Raw genomic sequence first — 19,408 nt, forward strand, 5'->3', positions numbered from 1 at the left:
GCAGTTCTGAACTTCGTTAAAGTCCATCATGTAACCCCTTGCCAAGGCACAAAGTAGGTCCACGTCTATAGCTTGCAGAAGTGAATCACGGAGGTTCTGTTTCTGCTCCTGTCAATGTTGCACTGAGCAGCTTCGGGCAAGGCTCTGCCTACGTCTTCTGTTCAGTCCTCCCTCTGCTAAGTGAGGGGGTGAAGTCGCCCTTTGTCTATTCATTGAGGAAGTATGTAGAGTTGGAAGAACATGGGGCGCTTTCCTGCGACCCATAGGATGACCATCCCAGTGTGCCCAGGTCTGTCCCAGTTTGAGCATTGAAAGTTTCATGTCCCAGGCACACTGGGAAAGCTGGTCGCCCTACCGGAGAGTGTCTAACACAAATAATAATGTGAGGACTGTGGGGGAAAGGGCACATCACATGACGTTTCATCCTTGTACCTGATGATCTGGTACATGACCGGGTTGGTGAAGAAGGGCTCGTCCAGTTCGTTGTGGCCCCACTGCCTGTAGCACAACAAGTCAACAATCACATCCTTCCGGAATTGGCGCTGGTATTCAAACGCCAGTCGCGTGGCCCGGACCACTTCCTCTGGGCTGTCTCCATTGACGTGGACGATGGCACAGCCCACGAGCTTCCCTGAGGCAGAGAAGCTGGAGGTGAGGCCGGCTAGTCAACCCATGAAGCTACTCCCCAAGTCCTGTTGCCCGCATGGGGAGACAGCCTTTGTCCTTAGGGGTAGTTTGGCTTGGGTGTTATGAACCTGAACTTTGGGAGTTCCCTGGTGGCCTAATGGTTAGGATTCTGGGCTTTCACTTCCATGGCCTCGGTTCCATCCCAGGCCGGGGAACTGAGATCCTGTAAGCCACATGGTGCGGCCAAAAAAAAAAAGAACCCGCACTTTATGAGAAAAAATAAAGGAAGCTGCACTTTAGAGGCCAGGTGACAAGCATGAGTTCAAGTTCCAGCTCTGTGTGATCCTGGTAAAGTTATGAATCTCAGTCTCCTTGTCTGTAACGCTGGGATAATAGCTCTTACCTCTTAGCTATGTCCTAAAGAGGCAATGAGTTAATGCATAGAAAGTGCTTAACAGAGCCTGGTACATCATAACTGATACGTATTTACTATTATCATCATGACGATTATCTTTCTTCCTGAGATAAAAGGGTCATGAAAGGATGTATCCGAGAAAACAATGGATTTTCTCCAAAGAGAAGACTGAGAATGAATTTTCAAATCTCTACCTAACTAATGACAAAAAATTCATATAGGTAGCCCCAAAGGCATCCAGGCCAGGCTCTGGATGTAAAAACAGAGCAGTTCTTACTGTCTAACAGTTCTGGAAATTCTGTGACATAGGGAATGAATAATAAAAAGCCCTGTGTTTCTTTTAATACTACTAGTTTCCATGGGTTAAAACAAGCTGACTTTGCTTCTTCACATCTGATTTCCAACCAGACCACCTGGCCAAGTTTACTGGCTGAACAAATCTTTTTTGACTGTCACCTGGGGTACTCCAAATCTGAATATCCTAAAGACAATTGCTCTAGCTGAACTAATTGTGTTATCTCTGGATTCCAGCAGATCATTCAACTAGATACTTAAGCATTTTGAGGTTGCACCCTCTAAATTCTACTCTTGTTTTATTTCCTTGGATTTTAAGATCACACTCAGACTTTTAAAGGAATATCAGCAACACTGTTGGGGACCACTGACCACATGTGATCCAAAATTTAAAACGGGACCAGCAGTGAGGCTCACTGTTCTGAGTGAACTAGAAGTTTCTCCAGGAATTCCTTGTCTGACTCCACAGCATCAACTTTTCCCTGTGTTACATACCGATGTCACTACAGTATAAGGAAGACCTTCCTCTTTCTGCAGGAGTGGTGTAACCCAGCTGGTTATTGACAATCAAATGGACACTCCCACCAATTCTGAAATGCGGGATATTAGAGAGCGTAAATGTTTCAGGAACAATCCCTTGACCACAGAAAGAAGCATCACCGTGAACCTAGATCATGGGGGAGAAGAAAAGAAAATGAACGTTAAGGGATGGAGAGATTTAGGTTTTCAAATAGTAACAGGAATAAAAACAACCATGCTCTCACTGCTCCCCTGCCCTCCTAAAAATCTGCCAGTTATAGGATTTCCTAGAATGGTTAGGCTGATCTCAAGCAGCTTTCAAAGATGCTAAATCAGCCCTTTTCCTCCTGCAGCTGCCACCAGTTGACCTATTCCTTCCGCCCCACGTCATCACCTATACCCATCACTTCTCACACCCCCATCAACACGCTAGTGTTCACAGCAGCACCACAGAAGGAAGGGCGACTGGAGGTGTAGAAGGAAAATCAACTCTAGTAAAGCAATCGTGAAAACAGCCTGCAAGACACTAAGACCAATGCACAGCTTCGAACTCTCACTCTTCCCCAATCATTTTCCCCAAAAACAAGACTGCATGTAGCTCACATCACCTCATTCCCACTGGGTGTATTAGCCACCACTGTGAACACAAAAGAGAATGATGTGACAGCAAAGACAGGAGCATGGGGGGGTAAATATATCATACACAAGTGAAAGGAGGCTTTGGGGAAAGAGCAAAATACTATTATAAGAGAATCTCTGAAATGTGCTATTCTTCCAGAACTTGTGAAGTCTGCTAGATCATGATAGCACAAAACCTGACAACAAGGTCCTATTGTACAGCACAGGGAACTATATTCAATATCCTGTGATAAACCATAATGGAAAAGAATTTTTAAAAGAATGTATACATATGTGTATAAGTGAATCATTTTGCTTACAGCAGAAATTAACACAACACTGTAAATCAACTATAGTTCAATAAAAAATAAATTAATAAAAAAACTGGTAAACGGAAGGTGGTAGAAAAGGGGGTAAATTTTTTTTAGAAAACTTGAAAGCAAATAATGAGGGAATTGCAGACCTTAGGAGAAAGTATGAGCTCCACTGACTTCATGCTGTATAAAAGGCTGTTATATCAATAAGGTATATGTTGTACACCTTAAGTATACATGATGTTATATGACAAATGTATTTTAATTAAAAAGTTATTAAATAAAAGGCTACTATCATAAACAGCCAAAATGCTCAGCTAAAGAATAGAATGATCTGATATGGGGAGTTCCCTGGTGGTCCAGTGGTTAGGACTCGGCGCTTTCACTGCTATGGCCCGGGTTCAATCCCTGACCGGGGAACTCAGATCCTGAAAGCTGCACAGCGCGGCCAAATAAATAAATAAATTAATTAATTAAATAAAATGACCTGATATGGTAACCATTGTGGCTCTAATAATAGCAGAAATAAAAGACCTAAATACGAATGAAGAAAGAATCCCTGGGCTTCCCTGGTGGTGCAGTGGTTAAGAATCTGCCTGCCAATGCAGGGGGGGGACATGGGTTCAAGCCCTGGTCCGGGAAGATCCCACATGCCGCGGAGCAACTAAGCCTGTGCACCACAGCTACTGAGCTTGTGCTCTAGAGCCCTCGAGCCACAACTACTGAAGCCCGAGTGCCTAGAGCCCCTGCTCCGCAGCAAGAGAAGCCACCACAATGAGAAGCCCGTGCACCGCAATGAAGAGTAGCCCCCGCTCACCACAACTAGAGAAAGCCCGCATGCAGCAACAAAGATGCAACACAGCCAAAAATAAATAAATAAATAAAAAGAAGGAATCCTTGGAAGCAGATTTTTTTAATGACAGTGAAGACATCCTAAAAGAGTAATTTGTATATAGGTAAAACATTTTGGCTAAGAAAGGAAGCACTGTTTTGCTTAGCAAAATCTCCAGCCCACACCTTCCCATTGCTAGGGCCTACAGGGATGACTGACGCTTTGGAATATCCAGACGGAGTGATAACATACCCTTACATCACCTCCACAATGCTATGTACATTATCTCCATTGATCCATTCAACAGTCAGGTGTAGGGGCCAGGTAAGGGAATCGCCACTGTTCTTTTTTTTTTTTTAATTAATTAATTAATTAATTAATTAATTTATGGCTGTGCTGGCTCTTCGTTTCTGTGCGAGGGCTTTCTCTAGTTGCGGCAAGTGGGGGCCACTCCTCATCGCAGTGCGCAGGCCTCTGACTATCGCAGCCTTTCTTGTTGCGGAGCACAGGCTCCAGACGCGCAGGCTCAGTAATTGTGGCTCACGGGGCCAGCCGCTCCGCGACATGTGGGATCCTCCCAGACCAGGGCTCGAACCCGTGTCCCCTGCATTGGCAGGCAGATTCTCAACCACTGCGCCACCAGGGAAGCCCGCCACTGTTCTTTTCACAGATGAGAAAACCAAGGTTCAGAAAGAGTGCGTGTTTCACGTGCCAAGGACTAGACCTTCTGTGATGCCTCCATTTTCTTTTGGCCACGCTGCGTGGCACACGGGATCTTATTTCCCAAACCAGGGATGGAACCCGTGCCCCCTGCATTGGAAGCGTGGAGTCTTAAACACTGGACTGCCAGGAAAGTCCTGATGCCTCCATTTTTTTGACTTATTTCCCCACCCCTCCAAGCCCTCCGCCTGGGTTAACGAACTTACTATCTTCTCATTTAATCCTCAGAACGCTATAAGGAATGTAACATACTCCCATTGACCTCTGAGATTCAGATAACCTGAGGAACAGAACCAAGCACGCCAAGCTAGAAGGCAGCAAAGCCAGGATCTGAACTCAGTGCTTGTCCTTGTCTTTTCTACACCGGGCTACACTGTCAAGTCCGACCCTCAGCTGCACGGTGGTCCACACAGGGTCAAGGGGTTCCTAGCATCTGAACACTCCACACCCTTTGGCCTCCTTGCTGATGGGACTTCTTGTGGGGTAATGATGTAAAAGGAGACCAGTAAAGCAAGGAAGAGAGCTGGGTGTCTCTTCCACTCCTTTACAATAGTGTTTACAGGAGAAGCATTGCTGAGAACATAACATCTGTTCATAACTTGCGTCGTTTTATCATAGTCTTAGGGTTCTTGGCACTAAAGCCATGTGTCATCAGCTAATTTTATTTCCTGTCTTAAAAGAGAAAACACTCCATGATGCCCATAAAGCTTTGCAGGAGTCGGGTCCATAAGCCCCAAGAAATGCTGGGGGCAGTGGAAACTGCTCAGCCAAACACAGCAGGGGGCTTGGACACACACAGAGGATCACATATGACAATCCACTTCCACCACATTCAGGACCAAGATGAACAGAAGACAGACAGCAAAAGTAGTATCCAGAGTCTCACCCACCATGATTTTATCGACTCCAAATTTCAAGTTCCCACAATAAATTAGAATTTTGAACTTGAGTGAGGCAAGACCCAGGCAGACACAGCAGGGCAAAATGTTTTGGGAACACAAAGGAGAGAAAAGAGGGCAGTTTCTTATCACTTTAAAGAAAATGCCACTTTCACCTCTTACTTCAGAAATCAGTCTTAAGATCAGCTTAATGTACTGGGAAAATGTGAGTGACTGAAATATTTTAGAGTCTCATGAATTCAAGCGAAAGGTGAAGAGAATGTCTGGCTAATGATTTGAAGATTTCTATTTAGAAATACTATAACATAATCAAATCCAATTCTGCTTACCCCCAATTTATTTACTACAAGTTTCTGGCCCATGGAAAATTAACAATAAGATAATGTGGTTATTTGTATATGTAGCCAAATATTCTACTGCCTTGTAGATTTACTTATTTCCGTTGGGTTTGAAGACTCAGTTACTGATATCCAGGATTAATTAGTAGTTATCCAGTAGTTAAAGGTTCATATTTATGTTTTTACTTTTTTGGCTTGGTATGTGGGATCTTAGTTCCCCGACCAGGGACCGAACCCTCGCGGCTTGCAGTGGAAGTGCAGAGTCTTAACCACTGGACCACCAGGGAAGTCCCTAAACGTTCATATTTAAATGAATACTTGCAAAAGAAAAATGTGACCCACAATCTAAACCTCTAAAGAATACCTGTTGGGCTACCAAAAAGTGGGGGTCAGAGGAAGCAATCCATTATATAATTTGTATTGTTTGCCTTAATGCCAAAGACCTTCACTGGAAAACAAACAAACAAGCAAATAAAATAAATCCAGACTCTTGCAGCCTTGTTAGACAGACGGATAACCACATCGTTTCCAAGAGGGTTATAATTTCAGAGAAGTAATGACATCTGTCCTCTTAACAGTAGCAGGTATGCCGGTCTATATCCCCTTAATTAATTCATAACTCAAGAAAGGAAAAACACAGTGAAGACCTCCATCAGTTGCCTTGAGCGGGGAGGGATAAATTGGGAGACTGGGATTGACATATACACACTACTATACATAAAATAGTTAACTAATAAGAACCTACTGTATTGTAATGACCTATATGGGAATAGAATCTAAAAAGAGTGGATATATGTATATGTATAACTGACTCACTTTGCTGTACACCTGAAACTAACACAACACTGTAAATCAACTATACTCCAATAAAAAATTAATTAAAAAAATTTTTTAAATCAGTCAAAAATAAAAGTCAGTTGCCTTGAGACTACACCTCACATCTGCTATTAATTTTTTAAAGAACCCCCAAAATCTTCTTTTCCCAAAAGTTCATCTCAATTTCATCTGGGACATCTGCCATCTCCTGTCGTAACTACCATCCTGGACATTCTTACTTCCTGGTCTTCCCAACCTCAGGCCTCACCTCCTGAAGCTACCAGTACCTGTAAGCAAATGACCTTGTCCCCAGGCTGAGCCGAACCGTCTGGAGAGTAGTCCCCATCCCGCCTGGACTGCTGTCTGCCGCGAGTCTTCCCAACAGCCACGGGGTTAACGGCTTCCAGGTGTGAGGGGTTGGGCAGCATTGTCACGTGGAGGGGATGGTGCGCGCCGAAGTCCAGGTCAACCGAGGACGTCAGGTGAGACAGGACATCGCCAGTGGCTGAGACATTTTCCGGAAATTCACTTAAGCCTCGCATTTTACGGAACATCAGCTATGCCGAATAAACGTACAAGAAAAAATGGGAAGAGGTGGTTCATTTAAATCACACAATAGGGACTTCCCTGGTGGCACAGTGGTTAAGAATCCGCCTGCCAATGCAGGGGACACGGGTTCGAGCCCTGGTCCGGGAAGATCCCACATGCCACAGAGCAACTAAGCCTGTGCATCACAACTACTGAGCCTGCACTCTAGAGCCCGTAAGCCACAGTTACTGAGCCCGTGTGCCACAACTACTGAAGCCCATGCACCTAGAGCCCGTGCTCTGCAACAAGAGAAGCCACTGCAATGAGAAGCCCATGCACCGCAATGAAGAGTAGTCCCACCTCGCCGCAACTAGAGAAAGCCCACAGGCAGCAACGAAGACCCAACGCAGCCACAAATTAAATAAATAAATAAATAAAGATAAGCACACGCTTGTAACTGCTCGAATGCACAGAACTATTTGGAGATGTTCAGTCATATGAAGTTCCAACACTTTCAGAAGAGTCTAGCCCGATGCATATGGTAAGATACCTCTGCCTTGCAATAAGCAAAATATTTTTTCTTAAATGCACCTGTTAGTATGTATTTTCCAAAATAATTTGTATTATTCTTGTTAAAGGTAGAGAGGCAAATAAGAATTTAATCCCATTTAGTCAGGGGATGACATACACTGCTTAGCGCAAGTGGCATCTTAAAAACTATATTGTCCAATTCTCAAAGGACTTCTCTGCATACATTCTGTCACCTCATCTTCACAGTCTTCTATGACATAGATGTTACTACCCATTTTAAAAATGAAGAAGCTAAAAAACTAAAAACAGAGTTGATAGAGTTGCCAGAGTTGCCATACGATCCATATATCCAGAGAAAACTCTAATTCGAAAAGGTACACGCACCCCAACGTTCATTGCAGCCCTATTTACAATAGCCAATATACAGAAGCAACCTAAGCATCCATTGACAGATGAATGGATAAAGAACATATGGTGTGTGTGCACACACACACACTGGAATATTACTCAGCCGTAAAAAAGAGCAAAATAATGCCATTTGCAGCAACATGGATGGACCTAGAGATTATCATACTAAGTGAAATAAGTCAGACAGAAAAAGACAAATATCATATGATATCACTTATGTGTGGAATCTAAAAAAATGATACAGGAATTCCCTGGCAGTCCAGTCATTAGGACTCTGCTCTTTCACTGCCAAGGGCCCAGGTTCAGTCCCTGTGAACTAAGATCCTGCAAGCCACACAGCACAGCCAAAAAAAAAAAAAAAAGAAAAGGGAAAAAAAAATGATACAAATGAACTTATTTACAAAACAGAAAAAGACTCACAGACATAGAAAACAATCTTATGGTTACCAAAGGGGAAGGGGAGGGATAAATTAGGAGTTTGAGATTTAAAAAAAAAAAAATGAATGAGCAAGAGAAATTAACTAGATGGTTTAAAGGTCCTCGGCTACAAATCTGGGTCTCAAACCAAGGTATTTACCAAAAACAGCATGTTATTCTCTACTCGCCAAATGGTTTGAATGACCCAAAAGCTTCTCCAGTTCACAAAAGCTTCTTATTGCCCTATCTGCAAATAGGAGCATACAAACTCACACAGTATAGGGATGGATGTGTTTCTCACAAATATGATCATTGACAATCATTTCTGTGTCTTTCAGTAATTGTTTTGTCTGGGATATTTTAGGAATGCAATTTTTGGTTTAAGAACTTCTGCAAGGGAATTCCCTGGCAGTCCAGTGGTTAGGACTCTGTGCTTTCACTGCCAAGGGTGCAGATTCCATCCCTGGTCAGGGAACTAAGATCCCGCAAGCCGCGTGGAGCGGGCCAAAAAAAAAAAAAAAAAAAGAGAGAGAGAATTTCTGCAGGTACCTAAGCACATGTCTCCATCTGTCCATTACTTTATTCTGTCATATTCTACCTTTTCTAAGGTGTCTTTTCAAAGCTGGTTACCAGTCTCTTAGTATCAGAAACACTGAGGTATGAATAATAAAGGTAAAGCTTGGCCCCTAGACATGACATCACATATATTTTTTCATTAAAAATTTTTTTTTAGAATTGAGGTATAGTTGATTTACAATATTATATAAATTTCAGGTGTACAACGTAGTGATTCAAAATTTTTAGAGATTATACTGTTTATAGTTATTATAAAATATTGGCTATATTCTCTGTGTTGTACAATATATCCTTGTAGCCTATTTATTTTTTACAAAGTAGTTTGTATTTCTCAGTTCCCTACTGCTATACTGCCCTTCCCCCCTTCCCTCTCCCCACTGGTAACCACTAGTTTGTTCTCTTAGTGAGTCTGTTTCTTTTTTGTTATAGTCATTTGTTTGTTTTATTTTTTAGATTCCACATGTAAGTGACAACATACAGTATTTATCTTTGTGTGGCTTATTTCACTAAGCACAATACCCTGCAAGTCCATCCATGTTGTTTCAAATGGCAAATTTTCATTCTTTTTTATGGCTGAGTAGTATTCCATTGTGTGTGTGTGTGCGTGTGTGTGTATATCACATCTTCTTTATCCATTCATCTGTTGATGGACACTTAGGCTGCTTCTGTATCTTGGCTATTGTAAATAATACTGCTATGAACATTGAGGTGCATATATCTTTTCAAATTAGTGTTTTCATTTTCTTCAGATATATACCCAGGAATGGAATTTCTGGGTCATACGGTGGTTCTACTTCTAGTTTTTTGAGGAACCTCCATACTGTTTTCTGCAGGGGCTGCACCAATTTACATTCCCACCAACAGCGTACTAGGGTTCCCATGTGTTTTTTCTAATATTCTCAAGGATAACACATCCTTCCACAGGCTCCGTTAACTCCGTCTAACTTTGAAAGGTCCTTGAACGTTTATAATTATTTTTAATCTCCCGGCCAAGAACGGTAATGAGGTTTATCCATGCGTAATGGCTACAACCTTATCAGACATTGAGTCCCTCTGATGCTCCCTGACATCGAATCTTCCGTCCTGACCCTCAAGTCTTTCGAGACTTACAGAGCAGCTGAGTTGGACAGAACAGGAACACCAAGATCCAATAACCCATAAAACCACTCACTTAGAGGGGTCTCTTGAGATAACAGTGTGTTACTAGTTTCATACAATCTATTAACTATAAGCTGCAAATAAGTGGAAAGTAAAAATGACTTTTTTGTAAGGTAAAATTGTATCAAATTGCACAGATCTTTGTGTTTGTTTGAATGATTTTTATGAAATAGGGGAAGCATGCTTCCGAAAAACAGAATTTATCTGTTTGCATCATCCATAGGAAACAAACTAAATTTTAACTTCCCTGAGTGAAGAACCTCTGTAAGTTGATACAGAAAATCAACCTAAATGCCAGGTCCAGGGACTTCACTGGTGGTCCAGTGGTTGAGACTCTGTGCTTCCACAGCAGGGGGCATGGGTTCGATCCCTGGTTGGGGACCTAAGATCCCACATTCCACGTAGCACGGCCAAAAGAATAAACAAACAAAAGGAAAAAGAAGAGGGCCATCCAACAGCAACAGGTTTCATCAATTAACTAAGCTGAAGTAAGTCAGAAAGAGAAAAACAAATATCGTATATTAACACATATACGTGGAATCTAGAAAAACAGTACAGATGAACCAGTTTGCAAGGCAGAAACAGAGACACAGATGTAGAGAACAAACGTATGGACACCAAGGGGGGGAAAGTGGGAGCAGGCGGGGGGGAATGAATTGAGAGACTGGGATTGACATATATACACTAATATGTATAAAATAGATAACTGATAAGAACAAATAAAAGAAAATTCAAATCAAAAAAAAATTAACTAAGCTGTCTCCTGGACAAATGGCTCATATGCTTAGTCGGTTTTCTAAAAGCAGTTATTACCATTGGTTTTATTCTTTTACAGTCAATTGTACATGAATAGTGGAAAACATAGAAAGTCTTTTACCTCTGGAGGGAACTGCAGAAGGCCTGTCAATAAGTTCAGCCTCCCTCTATGTGGCATCCCAATAATGACATCAGTTACCCCGCTGTAGGCCGCCATTTTCAGCAGCTCGTAGAAAAAGCCCATCATGCTTTCAGCTCCTTCACCTCCGTATCGCTTCACTGTGGCAAACTTGGTGGCCAAAAAGTGGTCAAGCTCCTATGGAACACCACATCAGACGCATTAGTTACAGGACAGCTAACTACTTGGGCCAAAGTCAAACACGTTTAAGAAGACCCCACACTACTTCAAGCAGCTGCAACAGGGTTCCTTCACTACAGACCGCAGAGATGCACAGAAGTCACCCACAGCCAGGCAGGAAAGCCCTGCCGAGGACACCAGACAGCAGCAGGGACGCAGAGAAAACAACCTGAGTGGTAGAAGAACTCACCCCAACAGGAATCCCCTCAGAATGCCGGGCCTTTTCCATGACTTGAGTTTTAGTACAGGGCTCTACAATAGCATTTCATCTGGGCTGCAAACTAGCCAACCACCCACATTATTGGGAACAGGTTTCTTGTCATCTTGATATGCCCGAGTCCTGATCACAGCCCTGACAGACATTCAATCCCATTAATCTGTATTGAGAGCCTCCTCCACATACAGTTCCTTTTTTTCTATCACTTCAGGTAATAAAAAGAGAAATAAGATCTTAAGGATTTTGCAGGCTTCTATAGCGGGAATAGACAAATACATAAAACATATTGACTCTGAGAAGAACCAAGAGTTCTGTTGTTTGGTGACCTACTTTCTTCTACTTAGAATAAAGCGGTATGTGTTACACTGCCCCTTGTGTTGAGGCCATGGGGTAAATAGCGCTACATTCAGAGAGTTCCTGTCTTAACTCCCTCTTCAATATTTATATGTCTTTGTAGAAAATGAGTCAGCCTATTTCTTTGATATTAGCTGCTACATTTATACCTGAGATTCTAGCATTAGTTTTGACAGATGTTTTCGCTCTTCTGTGGTAAATGCCTCCTTTTTCAGTTCCTCAAACCGCTTGGCAAACCATTCTTTCTCCTCCTGGCTCTGAAGTTGGGAGGTTTCAATAGAAATCTGCCCACAGTAGATCTGGTTGAGATAGGCTACCACTTCTTCGAGAGAAGCCTCCTCCTTCCCCATGTTCAGTAATCCTATGAAATGGAATCAAAGGGATCGTTTTAAAGAATAATCAACCATGTAACTAATTATAGAACATACCAAGATCCTTATTTAAATTCAGAGCATTTCATTCCAAGTAACTTGGGTTATCTAGATTTTTCTAAAGGCAAAACTAAAAATATGATCAAAGGTCATAAGGTACTAAAAGGAGAGGGAATAAAAATCTTCCTTCTCTCGAACAGAGCCATGAGGCATTATGCCAAATTTTGATTCTATAGTCATTTACTAAATTGTGAACCTACCTTTCATCTGCTTTATAGCTACAAATCATATGTACTACCTTTATCTGAAATATCTATCTACCAAAACGTTCAAGTCTTAATATCTATAAAGCAATGCCTATTATTGCACAGTTGGTCTTAATGTGAATTAATATTGATAGCAATGCAATATTCTAAGGTAAAAGGAAATCTCCCTGAATCTCAGTCAGAGAAAAGAAAGGTTTGTAGTACGTGATTGGCCCAGCACCAAATCAATTATCAGTCATTTGCCTAAGCCTACAATATGAATTTAACACACCAACATTTTCTTTATATTGTGTATGGTTTCTTACAATAAACGTTAGATCTTTGATACTGATTGAGCAAAGCTGTGATGATCGTGGGATTGCAGATATCTCTTTAAGATAGTGATTTCAATTCCTTTAGATTTATACCCAGACATGGAATTGCTGGATCATATGGTAGTTCTATTTTTAATTTTTTGAGGATCTTCCATACTGTTTTCCATAGTGGCTGCACCAACTTGCATTCCTACCAACAGTGCACAAGAGTTCCTTTTTCTCTACATCCTCGCCGACACTTGTATCTTTGGCTTTGTTTTTTTTTTAATTGAAGTATAGTTGATTTACAATGTGTTAATTTCTGCTGTACAGCAAAGTGATTCAGTTATACATATATATACATTCTTTTTCATTTTCTTTTCCATTATGGTTTATCACAGGATATTGAATATAGTTCCCTGTGCTTGACAGTAGGACCGTGTTGTTTATCCATCTTTGGGGTTTTTTTGGACAATAGCCATTGTAACAGGTGTGAGGTGATAGCTCATTGTGGTTTGATTTGCATTTCCCTGATGCTTAGTGATGCTGAGCACCTTTTCATGTATCCTTTGGCCGTTGTATATATGATTTGAATACAGAGGAAACGGGCCCTATCAGGAGACCATTCTAGAACCCCAACACTGCTCCTCCCAGACAGTGTTCAAATGTGCCCCTCACTGTCTCCTCACACCCGTGGAAGCCTCAGCTCCAGTGGGCATGTGGGTCCTTTAAGAACAGAGAAAGGAGCCCCACCTCACTGGCAGTTAACTGTCACGTGGATAGTCCATTGCTGATGGGCTTTACCTGCGGTATTAAAGGGTCCCTGCAGGGTCTGCACAAGGGCTTGGATTTCAGGCACGTTCTCCTGCAGGGCTTGGCCAGTGAAGAGTGGGTTGATTTTGGCAGCTTTATGGCCATGCTCACAATACACCGTCACCAACCTGGCAAGGCCATGGTCCACTAATTCAGGGGAAAAGAACAATAGAACAATATAGTTTAGGAAATGCCCACAAGCTGCAAAATCAGTTTTTCAAAGAAGCCTCTGTGGCCTTGGACAGTTTTAAACACACGGCTCCCACCCACCACAGCTGCCAGTGGTTTTCAGGATTAAAAACTAACAGACTCCAGGAAAACACACTTATTTCCTTAAATTTATCTCCTGAGAGCAAAAGTCACTGAAAAATACAAAAAGGAAACAGAACTATAAGTGCACATTTGTGAAACTAATTACGCACGAGGATAGATATTAAAAGGAAACACCCCAAATTGAAAATAACTGTTAAAATGCTGAGATTATGGATAATTATAGTCCTCTTAATTATTATTTGAGATTTTTTATATCATACATTAGAAATACAGACAATTTGAACTACAAAATCAATGTTACATTTCCTTCCTTATTTTATTTCTTTTTTTAATACATTTATTTATTTTATTTTTGGCTGCATCGGGTCTGCGTTGCTGTGCGCGGGCTTTCTCTAGTTGCGGCGAGCGGGGTCTACTCTTCGTTGGGGTGCACGGGCTTCTCACTTCCATGGCTTCTCTTGTTGCAGAGCACGGGCGCTAGGTGCGTGGGCTTCAGTAGTTGTGGCAGGCGGGCTCAGTAGTTGCGGCGTACAGGCTTAGTTGCTCGGCGGCATGTGGGAACTTCCCGGACCAGGGCTAGAACCCGTGTCCCCTGCATTGGCAGGCGGATTCTTAACCAGTGCACTACCAGGGAAGTCCCAGCCTTCCTTATTTCTTAAAGACCCCAGGTACATACACTCATGAAATCGTACAGTAGGAAAAGACCTTAGAAATTATCTTGTTACTCCAATAATGAAAAAAAATTTTAAATCCCGTTTGTACAGGCTTAAATGAGTAATTCCCCAGTCTCTACTCAAGGGGGAATCATTATCTTTCAATGAATCCAATTCTATCTTAGATGATTTTATATTGAGCCAGAAGCTGCTTTTCTTCCCTTTCCCACAGGAAAGCCCTTCTAAAATTTGGAAGAAAATCCTTCAAGCCCACAGTCGATTAACCTTCAAGGTCGTATTATACAAATCAAGCACAAATCTCTGAAGATGAGCAAATCCACTATGAAGGGCACACATTTTCTGTACATTACAAAATTTGCATTTTTATTTTCAGAACCCAAAGAAAATTGTTAGCATATTTTGAAATACTTAATGACCGTTTTATGAATGTGTGTTGCCATACAATGATTTCAGAGCTACATGTTTATGTGCTGGGGTTTGTATTCAGCGTACTGCACAGCGTATCTCTTGTCACAGGCTTAGAGGAAAGAACTGAGGTGTGTTGAACATGCATTCAATATTCATACGAATATGTAGGATGTGTTGGCACAAATCCAGCAGTTAAGGGGATCCACACTATGTCTAATAAACTCATCAAACAATCCCAGTAAATGAACTGATTTCAAGCTGGAGGAGTCATATATAATTTTGCTATAGTCTCTATTCTGGTTATGAAGTAGGACACTTTCATATTTCTGGCTAAAATATAGACAGATATATCTGTCTAAAGCATTGTCCCTGTTGGCCACTCCTCCTTAAAGACAGTTGCTTCCCTGGGCTCTCTGGCATTGCAAGATCCTGGGTTTCCTCCTAACTCGCTGGCTACTCAACCTCAATCACTTTTGCTGGGCGAGAAGGGGGTTAGGGGATCCTCCTCTTTGTCCACCTCTAAAATATTGGTTCTCCCCAGGTCTGCCCAGGGTCTTCTTCTCAATCTACTTTCTCTCTAGGTGATCTCATCCACGACTTCCAATATCATCTGCAAAACTACATCCTTAGTGGGGTAAGTCCAATGGTAAATATATAGGGTTATCATCACCATTCTCACCACAATCTACTAGCCCTCTTTTTTTTTAATGCTTTATTTTTTATAAACTTTTGGCCATGCCACACAGCACGTGGGATCTTAGTTCCCTGACCAGGGATTGAACCTATGCCCCCTGCAATGGAAGCGCGGAGTCTTAACCACTGGACCACCAGGGAAGTCTTCTACGAGCTCTCTTTTGAAAACATTCTCTTTAGTGAACCACATCAGCTCAGGGATCACTGCTTCAATTTCTAACTGAAATTTCTAACTGAAAAGCCAAGTTTTTAATGATACTCTAGAACACTGATGGGGGAGTTGGGACAAAAGGATGCTGCTCACCCCAAAGAACATGTGGCACCTACTATTCTGGAAGAGCCAGAGAGAGAGGACTATTCCCCTCCCACCTTGGGGCACATCCTCCACCCATCCTGACCATCTATTTTCTCTCAGACCCTCATTTCACTGCTCTGGTTTCTTCTACCAGACCCAGTCCCATATCTCTTCCCTCTCTGTCTCCCAGATCCTTCCATTATGACCTCTGGAATTCTGTTCCATGCTTAACAGATCTCCCTACCTTCTTCACCTCTTCCCTAAACAATTGCTTATACTCCTGTCGTCACGGGAATCTGCTTTCCCCTGAGGACACCAGTGGAAGGTGAAGTTACTCATCACCCACACACACATCCCTCCAGTACTGAAGGTGGAGTCAATGCCTCCTCATTCCTCACTGACATTTCCCTGTAGTTAGTCCTCTAACTCTCTACAAACCCCTGGTCCTCTGAGGGACATGCCACAGTGTTGATAACTAATCCCCACTAGCCAAAAGTCATCACAAGATAATGCTGTAGGAGAATGTTTACTGGAAAAGCGTCAGTTTGTTTAGATGAAAAAAGACTAAAAGACACTATATATAGCATAAGCCTGATTTTTGTTAAAATGTGTGTATAATATATATTTCATTATATAGTATATCTAGCATATTAGTATCTATATGCTTCATATATGTCTCTGCATTTGCATGTATATATTCCACATATATAAAGGAAATAGACCAAAAACTTAGTGATGATCCTATGTCAAAATTCCTAATTTTGGGACTTCCCTGGTGGCGCAGTGGTTAAGAATCCGCCTGCCAATACAGGGGACATGGGTTTGAGCCCTGGTCCGGGAAGATCCCACATGCCGCAGAGCAACTAAGCCCGTGCGGCACAACTACTGAGCCTGTGCTCTAGAGCCCTCGAGCCACAACTACTGAAGCTCTTAAGCCTAGAGCCCATACTCCACAGCAAGAGAAGCCACTGCAATGAGAAGCCCGTGCACCACAACAAAGAGTAGCCCCGGCTCGCCGCAGCTAGAGAGAAAGCCCACACACAGCAACGCAGACCCAACGCAGCCAAAAAAAAAAAAAAAATTCCAGATTTTTTTCTTGCTTACCATAGTTTCTAAGTTTTCTGTAATGAACATGCCCAGTAGAGCTCTTTATTTATTTATTTATTTTTGGCCACGCCATGAGGCTCATGGGATCTTAGTTCCCCAACCAGGAATCAAACCCAGGCCCAAGGCAGTGAAAGCACCCAGTCCTAATCTCTGGACCTCCAGGAAATTCCCAGAGCTCTTTAAATTGTATCCATTTAACTGAGTTAAATACACCCTGAAAGCTTCTGATGATCAGATTCTCTCCACTGTCCTCACCAGTTGACTATATGCTTGTAAGAGTAAATTATATTTGTTCCTAAGGCTGTTGCTATGGGGAAAAGTAAACATTAGGGGAGACATTATAAAAATCTAGGAGATTCCGCATTCAGATTGCTTTCATAAGTGCTCTTCACTTTAAAGATTTGCATATACAAAACCAAAAATAAACATACTTGAGTTAAAATACGTAAAGCATCTCTCATTTCATTGTGATAATCCTTGATTTAATGATTTTTTGTTAAATTAACTGACCAAGTTTCAGTGTCAAATGCATTGGATAAAATTGCTTCAGCTGGATTACTTTAATGAAATTAAAAGATTTAAATGGATGTGATCACAGCAATAGAATACATATCTTCTTCACAAAAAAACTCCCTGTTACTGTATAAATCAAAGGATTACTGTAAGAGAAAAATGAATCCCTTCACCTGAGGCATAATACTGACCAAATGACTCAGTGCTCACGATATCTATGAAAGTTCAGAGGAATTTAATTGGATGTTTAAATTCCTAAGAAGCCAGAGAGAATAGGGCAAACGACAGTAGCAGATATATACGCTCTTCTTCCAAATAAAATGGAAAATACTGGAGGCGTGCTTCTGACTCAGGAGAATGGCACATAGTAGATGCTCAAGAGATATTTGTTATTACTTGAATGAATGAAGTCCTGAAATTCACTGTGTTATAATGGCATCACAGAACCCTCCTGATCAAAGGTTTCCAGAGCCCTCAAACATGCCGTACAAGGGCTGCAGTGGATCCCTCCTGATCACTTTGGGTCCTTCTCTTCTGAGAACTGTACCCTCCCATCCCAGAGGGTGGGTTCCAGGGCCATGTCTCTATTGCTCCACTTTGCCTCCCAAAGAGTCAATGGATTCCAAAGACACCTGAGTCAAGGTGGGTGAGATTCAATCTTCCCAGAATTTGAGACTTGGAATTAAGAGATATGAGAAGAGTGAGCGTGAGACTGCTATCCTTAGAAAAGCCTGCTTGCAAGGTTTATGCTCTTGGTTGCTGCCTGGGAACCTGAATTTCAGGAATGGCCTCACCTGTCCCTAACTGATAAGGGTGATCCACTGTGCCTCGACTGTTTGGGAGAACAAGGTAGTTTAGGCTGAACACCTGCTTTCCTTCTTGGAGTCTGGGATTTTGGCACATGCAGAGGGTGCTTATACGAACCTCTCCCAATAAAAACCCTGGGTGCCGAGTCTCTAATAGGATTCCCTGTGCAGGAACATTGCACACATGTTGCTGTGTTTCTTGAAGAGGAGTGCATTCCGTGTGACGCCTCATGGGAGAACGCAGAAGGAAGCCTGCACAAAGGTCCTCCAGACTCTTCCTGTGCCTTTTCCATTATGGTCCCGCTGTGCGTCCTTATCACATCACTGCAATAAACCTTAGCCATGAGTACAACTATAGACTGAGTGCCATGAGTCCCTTCTGGAGAATCTCTAAATGTGGGGTGGTCTTGAGAACCCCCAACACATAATGGGTGACACAGGAGCTAAGTACCTTAACAGCTGTGCCTTATTGGGCCACACACAGCCTCTGCCAATATTCCCAGAGTTAGCTTTGGTTCACTCCCTTCTTGATTACTTGAAACGTTTTTCAGCTCTCGAAGATACCCTTGTACCCTTCAAATAAAGTCCCCTCTTTGCTTTAGCTAGCCAGAGTTGGTTTCTGCTGCTTGTGACCAAAAGAACCTTAGCTAAAACAAGAGTAAAAAAACATTTTGAGGTACTTCCCTGGCGGTCCAGTGGTTAAAACTCTGTGCTTACAATGCAGGGGGTGCAGGTTCAATCCCTGGTGAGGAAACTAAGATCCCATGTGCCGTGCAGCCAAAACAAACAAACAAACAAAAAACATTATGATAGGGATATCTCCATCACTTTATTCTCTGCTGTAAGCAAACACGGTGGGGGCACTGGATAGTGTTGAATAGTATTTTATTTTCAGAAAGAAATGTGTTCATATTAGCCAGCATAAAGTACACTGACAGAAAACCTAAACTAAACTTAGTACTTCAACTGTAAGTCAGTACAGTTCTCTTTCATCATCTGGTCATAAACAGCCTCCCCCCAAAGTATCTAGATCCAATCCACAGTCTCTTTGCATTCAAGTCAGCATATGCTTAGAGCAAGTGGGAACATTGGCTATCTATAAAAACACTGAAGACTCCAAGAAAGAGAACTCCATACTTGGAGTCCCATAAGCCCTTTTTTTTTTTTTTTTTTTTTTTGGCCGCGCTGTGCGGCATGTGGG

The 19,408-nt window shown here is 42.1% G+C and overlaps 1 protein-coding gene across 2 annotated transcripts in view; it reads right to left on the reverse strand.

The window, feature by feature from the left end:
- DHTKD1 (dehydrogenase E1 and transketolase domain containing 1) overlaps nucleotides 1–19,408 on the reverse strand; it is a 52,854-nt gene that overhangs the window by 24,473 nt on the left and 8,973 nt on the right. The window contains exons 2-7 of one of the 2 annotated variants that reach the window (XM_082619571.1): nucleotides 13,430–13,585; nucleotides 11,845–12,056; nucleotides 10,888–11,082; nucleotides 6,680–6,949; nucleotides 1,832–2,003; nucleotides 433–631 (exon numbers count right to left, since the gene is read on the reverse strand). In XM_082619571.1, the coding sequence (XP_082475697.1) occupies nucleotides 433–631; nucleotides 1,832–2,003; nucleotides 6,680–6,949; nucleotides 10,888–11,082; nucleotides 11,845–12,056; nucleotides 13,430–13,585 (1,204 nt within the window). The remainder of the gene's footprint in view (nucleotides 1–432; nucleotides 632–1,831; nucleotides 2,004–6,679; nucleotides 6,950–10,887; nucleotides 11,083–11,844; nucleotides 12,057–13,429; nucleotides 13,586–19,408) is intronic. The other variant, XM_082619572.1, reaches the window with a different exon arrangement.

Source organism: Mesoplodon mirus, assembly GCF_964341445.2.
Source record: "Mesoplodon mirus genome assembly, chromosome: 4".
In the NCBI taxonomy this organism is placed as follows: Eukaryota; Metazoa; Chordata; class Mammalia; order Artiodactyla; family Ziphiidae; genus Mesoplodon; species Mesoplodon mirus.